Raw genomic sequence first — 9,718 nt, 5'->3', positions numbered from 1 at the left:
GGCATGTCTCTGGGGGAGCCTGGCGGTGGTTGTGTTTGGTCTAGTGTAGCTGTCAGGCTGCTAATTCCTGTGGCATTTAGGCCGATGGGTTTGACCAAGTGCAGGTGGGGGCTGATAATGAGCCCCAGCGTTCATCTCTGATTCCTCGAATGGAAAGTGAGCTTTGTGAGGAGGTGCCAGAGGGCAGGATCAGGCTGGGGCAGGTGCTGTGATCTCTGCTCCAAGTTCCTGGAAGGGCAAAACCCGGAGGCATGAAGTGCCATCCCCGTGGATGCCTCTTGGCGTTTCATGCAGAGACTTCTCCAACCTCACTGCTGGGGAGTCTGAGGCAGAAGTTGGATGGGGAGCTGAGGGTGCAGAGGTGGTGAGCCTGCCCAGGTCCACACTTTTCCAGGAAGCCACTGGATCCAGGGAGGTTGCAAAGTGTGTGTGTGATGGGCAGATGGAGTGGGAGCAGAAGGAAGACAGCAGTGCCATGTGGGAGCTGGGGCAGGTGAAGCCAGGAGCCTGGAAGACCAGCACCAGGGCTGGGGCCGTTTGGCTGAAACATCAAACTCCCTCATCTCCGTGACGGGGTCCCACTTGGATCCTTTCTGGGCTGGAGTGGTGGCTCTAGCCTTAGAATTCTGTATCCTCTGTCATTCCACAAGTGCCTGCTCCACAGTGTTGGCACAAAATAGGCATTCAGGAACTCTGTTGATCGAATGAGTGTACTGTGGTGATCGAAGGACTTGGGGGCGGTGATGAGCTTTGAGAGTTTGACAGGCAGTGGAGGAGATGGCTGGAAAATCTGAGGGAGGGAGCTGAGTCCTGATATTCTCAGGGCTTGTGGACCCTCTGGGAGCTCTATTTGCATGGAGTCAGTCCACCTGGCCCTCTGGGGGCTTGACAGCTGAGTCCTAGGCTGTGTGGCTGCATTCCTAGCCATGGCCAACAGGTGGCAGTGCTGCCTGTGCCATGAGTCGGAGATGGCGAATCCCACAGCACCCGAGCTTCAGGCCCTCACTCTTGGAGAGCATATGGCTCTAGGGTGGGAGTAACCAGCCATGAAAGACCTACTAAGTCCAAGGCAGGGAGAAGGGAGAGTGGAGACCTGAACTGAGCCTGCCTGATGGGAACTGGTCATTACCTGCTTGTCTTCCAAACCCTTAGCATCACTGTGGCTCTTCCACCTGGACAGGCCACGTACTTTCCCGTAGAATGGCTGGTCTCAGGATCCTTGTGTTCAGGCTGTTTGGAGCCATCAAACTGGGCATGGAGCTGTGATGGGCCTCTGCTGGGCTTCAACTGGGGTGATTTGTCACTGGGCACAGGAGGTGGGCGCTGCCGACTGGAATGTGCACTGTGGGCATCCCAGAGATCGGTGTATGTGAGGCATGGGATTTGGGAAGCTAGAGGGTGGACCTGGCATGTGAGGATTTGTAAGAAAAAGGAGCCTGGAGTTACGGAGATACTCTGGGGTCTTGAATTTTAGAGTATTTCCTAAAAACAAGCTTTCTGTGGTGGGTGAGTACACACCTGTGGCTTTGAGCACTGCCTGACCAAGCCCTTGGATGCTCATCGCTCTGGCAGTGGGCAGCCGTGGGGACGGCGACCTGACAAAGAAAGCATCATTTCCAGTGCCGGCTGCCCAGCCATGGTTGCCTGACTTGAGGGTCCGCCTTGGATTATAGAGGTTTCTACTGTTTCCACTTGGGGTTCCAGGCAGTAGCAATACTCGGCTACTGGTCACTGGGTTGGAGAACAGAAGCAAGCCACAAGAGTGCTAAGATGGAGGTTCCGCCTTTGGTCCCTGGCTTGTTTCAGGGGACTAGAAAGGGTCGGAGGCTTGGGGCTTGCGTTTTCACCTGCCCTATACTGGGGGCTAGAGCTTGCATCCCCTCTGCATCCCCAAGCTCTGACCTCTTCTGTGATTAATGAGCTGACGATTCCACATCAATAAAGAATTAACCTGTAGCCCCCACCCATCAATAGTCAGGAGTCTAGGTCCCCAGCCCCACCCCCCACCCCAATGTAGTGCTCCAGGGTCCCTGAACAGACCAACCCCACTGTTTCCACACCCATAGCCAAGTCCTTTCCCCTATACTGCTGCCAGGAATTAACCCCTTAACTGCCTCCATTCATGCCCCCTCAGCACCCCCACCTCTACACACAAACACACAGGCAGCAGCTGTTTATATTGGTTTAATCCATGTCAAATGTAGTTTACAAAGGGAAAGGACAAGTACCTTTGTATAGAATATACAGACACAGCATCACACCATGGGGCCCAGGGGCGGGGCAGGGAGGCAGCACTTCTCCCTGGGAACAGCAGCTCTAATCCCAGGAGTGGTTCTTAGCACGAGGCTGGGCAGGCGGGAGCACCCTCATCCACCCCCAATCTCAGCCCCTGCTGTAGCTCGGTTCCCATTTCTGTACCTCCCCTGTTCCCAACTCCTTACAAAGAGCCCCAGGAGCTAACACTAAGGAGAGGGTCATGTCCCTTGGGGCATGTGCCCCATGTCTGGGAGAAGAAATATACACCACTGAACACCGAGCACATGGGAGAGGGAAGGGACACTGTGGGAAAGGGAGAGGCAGGCACCCCAAGAGGTGGATGGGCCGAGCCCCCAGCCAGCCCTGAAGGAGGCACCGCTTCCAGGTGTTCTTAAAAAAAGAAGAAAATCATACAACCGAAGGAGAGGGGAGGTATGGGTAAGGAGTTACCCCATTTATACACAACATTGTAAACATACACGGTCTATATTACATGTGCTTCAGTCTGGTGTTTGCATGTCTGTCTGTCTGTCAGTCCGTCTGTGGGCAGGATATCAGGAGCCTTGCCCTGCTACACCTACCTGCCCCACCCTGGGAACAGAACCTGGAATAGGTATGGTCCCCAATTTTGGTGGGAGCCAGCAGGCAGGGTGCAGGCCTCAGCCTCCACTCTGGCTCCAGAGGCCTGTGTGTGTGTGCGCGTGCGCGCGGGTATGTACATGGGGAACCTGTGTGCAAGTATGTACAAGGGACAGGGTCACATCACAGAGGCAGGCGGGGCTGCTTGAGACAAGGCCTGCCTGGGGTGGCTAGCTCACAAGTAGATTCTCCGCAGGTCTCCGGGAGCTGTGATAGTGTTGCACTGAGGGCAGAGCTTCTTGGCACCCTGCAGGGAGAACAGGCAGGGCTTTGGTCACGCACCTGGAGCCGCATGTTCGCTCATGTGAGCACCCAGGCCTGGACCAGTTGTGTGCTGGGACCTCGGTCCTGTCGGCCGAGGCTGGGGATGCACGGCGGCCTCTGTGAGCAGGCAGGCAGGCCCGCTCCTGTGTTGGGGGGATGCCAGGATCAAACCGCCTGGCCAGCCCCGCAGCAGGAGCCCCAGTAATGAGAACAAGGCTGGGTCCAGCTGTGGCTGCTGCGGCCCTAACAAGATTACATGCGGCCTTTGATCAGGACACAGAGCCCACGTCCGGGCCTTTTATTGCTGTCTCCGGGCGACATTTTAATGGCTGCTCCCGCACGCGAAGAACAGGGGCAGGAGCAGAGGGAGCATAGTAATGGGAGGGGGAGGGGCTGAGGCCCTGGTCCTGCTTACCCACACCCAGCCTCCCCGACCCGGGATCTCACCAATGTGTGTGACACAGTGGGCCTTGGGGGGTGCAGTGTGGGCAGGGGGAAAGGAGCAGGCAGTGAACCCACAGAGGGGGAGGGCAAGAATGTGGTGAGCCTGGGGAGGGGGGATCCTGGCTTTTGGCTGTGTTCTATGCTCCTAACCCCTCTTGCCCCTCCTCATCCCACTCCCAAAGCAGGCTCACACATAAGCAAGGACATCTGGGCGGTACCCAAAACAGCCACCCACGCTCCAGTCCCCGTGCTGCCTCACCAGGGTCCGCAGCCAGCACTCCTCGCAGTGCACGTGCCAACACTGGATGGACGTTAGGGGCATCGAGTATGCGTCCTAGGGAGGAGGTGGGCAGAGAATGGGTCACACTGAAGCCCACCCTCTCAAGGTCTTATCACACAGCGCAGAGACCCTCTCCAACCCCCAGGGGGCACTCAAACCTGACCAAGGGCACCCGTAGGTTCCCTCCTCTCACCATGCAGATGAGGCATTTGTAACGGTCCCCTCGGGATAGCTGCCGTTCAAGTTCCCTGACCCGAGCCTTCAGGGCCTCAAACGTGGTCACAGCCGAATCTTCGGTTATTCTGTAAAGAGGACAGCATAGTTGGGCAGGCACCTCCCTTGGATTCTAGACCCACATATACAAGTATCTCTCAGATACCCCTGCCCCCCACCTGCTCATATCCTGTATCTGCACACTCCACGTTCCAGAAGTGAATTCCTTACCCTCCTTCCTGGTGAATTTCTAAACAGGACACCTGGGAATCATTCTCAAACCATTCCTGCCTGAAACCATCCCTGTTATCCTTGACATCCAAAATTGGTCATGTAGTTCTTAGTAACTCTGGAATCTCTTCACTTCTTACCATCTCTGCCATCATGGCTTCTTTGTCTCCAGTCCCCTTACGCCACTCTGTTCTTTAGCACTAGATTTTGACAAATTTGACCATTTCTATTTCCAAGAGTTCAATGTCTCCCTAAAAGTAAAGCTCTACCAAACTCCTCAAAAACTTACAAGGGCCTCCTTGGTCCACCCCCAGACAGCCACATCTCTCAGCACCCTGCCACACACACAAGTTAAGCTCTATCCACACTGGAATGCTTTCTCCACACACACCACTGTTTTCTGTTCCCTTGGCCTAGGCCCCTTCTGCTCCCTCTGGATCATCCCTACCTCCTGACTTTCCAGTGCCATCTCATGGTTCAGGCCTAGCCTACCTCTTCCCATAAGCCTTTTCCAACTCTCCAACCAGCACCACCATTGGTGGCTGCCTCTTCTGTGCTCGTCCAGCCCCCTGTACTGGATTCTACCACTGGATTCTATAGTTACAGCAATGTAACTATAAATGTCTTTGTCTCTGCTAGACTCAGTTCCCTGCAAGCTGCTCATTCCAGGAATATTGACTATGGCCATTAGCTCCACACTAGGCATGTGAGTATGAGTAAACATTTGCTGAATAAAGAACTAGTCCAAACCCCAGGGAGAGGGACAGATGGGGGAATGGATTAGTCCCACATAATCCAGGCCACTGGGGTACAGGCCTAGCCTGCCTCAAGGGCTCCTTGCTGTATCTTCCAAGGCACATCACATGCCCTAGCAGCCCCCACTTGCTGTCCAAGCACCACACAAGAAGGTCCCTACAACCCCTTGAAGACTCTGGGCTGCAACACTGAACAGGGAACAGCTAGGACTGTCTCAAGGAGCGATCCCTCCCACCTCTCCTAGAATAAGTGAACAAAACCTAGAGGAGCTCAGAGGGAGAAGAATGCTTCCTGGAGGAACAGAAAAGAAGGTACTAGACAGGGACCTTAGGGAATAATAATGAATGATAATACAGGTAAAAGAGCTAAAATTTATTAAGCACTTACTAAATGCCAGGGATTATACTGAGGGACTAAAAATCATTTTATTTACCTCACAAAAACCCCACGAGGGGACTACAATATTCTCATTTTATACAGAAAGAAACTAAAGCAGAACAGAAACATTACGTAGCTTGCCCATGGTTCACAGAGTGGGGGAGATGGGATTTAAACCCCAGCAGACTGATTCTGCGACCAACCAGTAGCTGTGTGCCTGACCACCATTCTACATAGACGAGACCCAAGAGGAGACGGCTCTCCAGGCCGAGGGAACTAGGAACAAAGGCCAAAAGGTCCAAGAGCCCCACCTGGCTGGAAGGCACACCTGTGGGTAAGCAGAAGGTGCTCAAGTGGGAAAGGAGACTAGCTGGGAAGACGCTGGATGCCACAATCGGAAGACAGTGAAGTTTACCTTACAGGCAGCGAGCAGTTGTGAGGACACTGGCAGAGGGCTATGACAGGGTGAGAGCTGAGATTTAGCGGGTCTATACAATCAGGAGGCCAAGAGTGGTCTGAGGTGGACTCAGGACAGTGGTCTGCCACAGGCAGGGACGACCTTCCAAAGGTAGCCTGTTCTGCCAGCGTGTGGTGGACAGCTGACTCCGAAAGCTGGAAAGCTTACAGGTGGTGTATCTTTGCTGGGTGTGTTAGTGGTAATGGGGGGTGCAGGGAGGATGGTGGGTAACATTCCACAGACAGTAACACTTCGATCTCTGAGCTCTCTCTTTCAGGATACCAGCAACAACGTGACTTCCCTGATGGCTGTGTCCCTTTATCAGGGATGCTCTAGATTCATCACTCCAGGGGCCCATGACTCTCTCTGCCCTGCCTCTCCCCAGAGAAGCTCAGAGAGGCTCTGGATGACTCCCTGGGAGCACCCATTCAACTTTCCAGGTCTGGAAACCCTCACCACCCCTTCTCTCCTTATGAGCACCTGCCCTCCTCTGGCATTTTGCCCAATGCCATATGTACCATCCCCATCTGGACAGCTATTAATTTTCGACAAGGAGACAAGATGGGTAGTCCCTCCAAGGACCAGACTGGGCATGAGCCTAGTCCTATGTGGTTATTTCAGAGATGGGGAAACTAAGGCATGGAGCTGGGGGCAGCTAACCCCAGAGCAGAAAACTAACTCTTAAACCCCAAGCCAGACAATGAGCTAAAATTGGGAAGGCAGAAAGGATGGGGCCAGGAGAGAATGAAGCCATTCTGCTGAATGGCTACCCGCCCCCGAACCAGGGGCCATCCCCCAAAGGTTCAAGGCCACATCTAACTCCAGAGTCCATCCTATCCTGGATTTGCTCAGCATACACCAGGCCTCTCTGCCTCCAGCCCAACTTACACTGGTTGTGAGCTATTCCTGAGCCCCTCCAGGGCACAGGGTGGAGAATTTCCTAGAAGCCATGGCATCCTGCCTGCCTCCTTCCCTGGGCGGTGAAACACATATAGGGCGGGAAACGGTACCTTGTACGAGGGAAGGTCATGGGAACTAAAAGGCCCCGATCTCCGCAGACCCAGATCCAATGACGTTGCCAGTCCCCAACTTGTCCCAGAGCCATGCCTACTGGTGCCGGTGCTCACACAGGTGGGGCAGCAGTCCCGACTCCCCCCAGCCTTGGGTGGGTAGTGCCTTCATGGATGGCCACTGGCTCTGGCCCCCACCTCCCCTTTGGGCGCCATCCCTGATTAATGATCTTGTCTTTCTGATTTATGAGCAGCCCCTTCAGACGAGGGCGGGCGCCCCTTATGGCCCCGCCCGCCCCGCTCAGCTGGAGTAGGAGAGAATTATTAAATAAACATCCATACGTCATTCCTTCCCCCTCCCCAAGCTGGTTGCGCCGAACCCGTGCGGCCCGCTCCAGCGCTGACACAGAGCAGCTGCGGTGATTCATGGGCAGCCGGGCCCTGCGCTGCGGCCCATACATCATGCCAGCAGCACTCGCGGTCCCGGCCGAGATAAACTGATCAACCACAACGGGCTGGAATGAATTTATGACAACACAAAATGGAGGGAAACAAATGGGAGGTGACCCTGGGCCACCGACCCGGCCCTGCACTGGCCTGCAATCCACTCTCCTGGCAGGAGGCAAGATGGAACACTGGTCCTGGGATGAAGAGGCTGCCTTTAACCCTAGGCAACCTAGCCTCCAGTGGAGGGTGGGATGGGTGTGAAGAGTTAAGTGATGGCCAAAGGCAGCAGTTCCAAGCGCCCTGAACTGGACAATGCCAACTCCTGGGGCTAGAACTGGCTCATGCTTGTGCTTGTGAAAAGGCAATTAGGTGCTCAGCTCACTTCAAGTCCTTGTGGCTCGTGGGGATTCGGGCCAGGGACTGCCCAGCCTGGGTGAAGCGTTAAGGGATCCCCTCTTCCCCTGCCAGAGAACCCAGGTCAAAAATTCCAACCAGAAGTGATGAGACCCAATGTTCCTGCCTAAAACCCACTGCGAGCACCACCCGGGACAAGAAAAATGAAACCAATTTAGCTCCCGATTAAGAAACAGAAACTGGAGATGAATCAAGTGTGCCGGCTGGGCTGGGTGGCCATACATCACATTCCCTGGGTGGAGGCCGCGGAGCAGGCGAGCAGGCGAGCAGGCAGGCAGGCAAACTGCTCTTCCTCCGTCAAGGCTTCAGGGCCGTGTCCCAGTGATCAATTCAGAGAGTCATGCTCAGCACCAGCTGGGCTCCACTGTCAGCTGTGTGCCCAGGGCTACAGGACTAAGGGAGGGCCGAGAGCCCTTGGCAGCCCCTTTTCCCACTTAACTGCTGTCCCAGGGGCCTCCCCCCAGGCCACTCACTTCTCAATGTCGCTATTCTTGCAGGTCTTCTGCATGGCCTCCTGCTTGCTGCTCTCCCCGTTGCTGGTAGATGGCATCTCTGTTGGGATAGAGAGGCAACTCATTCTTTGGCCAGACTGGGCATCGCCGGTGAGGGGTTGGGCCTGAGTCAGTCACCACCACCCAAAGGATATTCCCTTTCTCCCGCTACTCCTAACCTGAGTCAGGACTTACCATCACTGGCCCACTTAGAGAACTCAGGTGTGATGCGTGTGCTGGGAGGGCCGCCACTAGAGGAAGGGAAGGAGAAAGAAGGAAGTGAGCCCAGAAGACAGGTGAGCACAGCCCTGAGGGTGGGTATCAGACTGACCCCTGCCCAAGGGCTTTCCGTCCCTCTCCTCTACCCCACTCCCAAACTTGTGCCACACTTGCTTTAGGACTGCGCCCCGGAGTGCCTCTCTCTCCTTGGCTTCACCAGGTTCCTCGCCTGTGCAGGGAATGACGTCAGCCTCTGTGTATCTGGCATGATGGTCAAGGACAAACAGATCCTAGTTTGCAGTAGGCCTTGAGGGTTGAGTGCTGGCCAAAACTGAGATACTGACCCCAGGAAGGGGGGGACAGAGGGTGAGTACCAGATGTGCTACCTACTTTTCTTACTCCCTTTGGCCTTTCCCACCAGCCCCACCTTGCCCCAGAGTGCCCCAAGGATACTGTGGCTTCCCGTACTCCAGAGTGTCGTCCCCATCCACATCCAAGTCGGCATCACTGTCCGGGTTCTCTTTGCCGCTGCACATGACGAAGCCAGAGCCTGTGGGAAGCAGGACGTGAGGAGGATCGAGGGCCAACAAGACTGGGCCAAGGGCCAAGACTGGGTCTGGTTGCCTTTAGCAAAGGGTCAAATTTGGGGCCACATAAGGCCCAGACAGAAGCTCAGGCCTGGGATACAGACAGCCAGGTATTTAGGTGCTCTTGACTTTGATATTTTAGTCCCTTTCACTCTGTAAAACTCATTCTTCTCGGCCACTGCTTATTGGTCCAAGTGGTCTCATGAACTAGCCCACTGAAATACTATGTCAGGCGTCCAGGAGATGCCCAGGCCTGCCGTCTACCTGTCTTCTAAGTTTAAGAGAGCAGGAAGAGGACAGAGATTCAGGTCTTCCAAGATCACCCCACCGAGGACCTTGGCATTCCTTGTGCCCCATGGTCCAGCCTGACAAGTCCATCAGAGGGGAGAGCTAAGGCCAGTCAGAGCCATACAGCGGGACCCTCAGCCAACGTCCTGATTTGGGCTGCCAGGTCCTTGCCAGCAAAAACACCAGGCAGCTGTTCAAATATTTGGTGTCTGAAGCGCCTGACATTAATTATTCATCTCCACCTCACTCAGCCTAGATTCCTGGACAAGTGCAGTTATAAAGGGATTAGGAGGGGACAGACAAGAGGATAGGCACGCACACCTGCCTCTCAAAGCAGTCCATGA

At 54.9% G+C, this 9,718-nt stretch overlaps 1 protein-coding gene across 3 annotated transcripts in view; it reads right to left on the bottom strand.

Moving 5' to 3' along the window:
• Positions 1–2,168: 2,168 nt before the first annotated feature.
• Positions 2,169–9,718, bottom strand: part of RNF220 (ring finger protein 220) — a 223,252-nt gene continuing 215,702 nt past the window's right edge. For all 3 annotated transcript variants that reach the window (XM_045859228.1, XM_045859229.1, XM_045859227.1), the window contains 7 exons: positions 8,953–9,049; positions 8,674–8,760; positions 8,476–8,531; positions 8,263–8,341; positions 4,077–4,185; positions 3,863–3,937; positions 2,169–3,142 (listed from right to left, as the gene is read on the bottom strand). In XM_045859228.1, coding sequence (XP_045715184.1) covers positions 3,071–3,142; positions 3,863–3,937; positions 4,077–4,185; positions 8,263–8,341; positions 8,476–8,531; positions 8,674–8,760; positions 8,953–9,049 — 575 coding nt within the window. In that variant the 3' untranslated portion in view covers positions 2,169–3,070. The remainder of the gene's footprint in view (positions 3,143–3,862; positions 3,938–4,076; positions 4,186–8,262; positions 8,342–8,475; positions 8,532–8,673; positions 8,761–8,952; positions 9,050–9,718) is intronic.

Source organism: Phyllostomus hastatus, unplaced genomic scaffold, assembly GCF_019186645.2.
Source record: "Phyllostomus hastatus isolate PE091 unplaced genomic scaffold, TTU_PhHast_1.1 phas_scaffold_182, whole genome shotgun sequence".
In the NCBI taxonomy this organism is placed as follows: domain Eukaryota; kingdom Metazoa; phylum Chordata; class Mammalia; order Chiroptera; family Phyllostomidae; genus Phyllostomus; species Phyllostomus hastatus.
The sequence above is the reverse complement of the archived record's forward strand: the minus strand, read 5'-3'. Positions and strand labels throughout refer to the sequence as shown.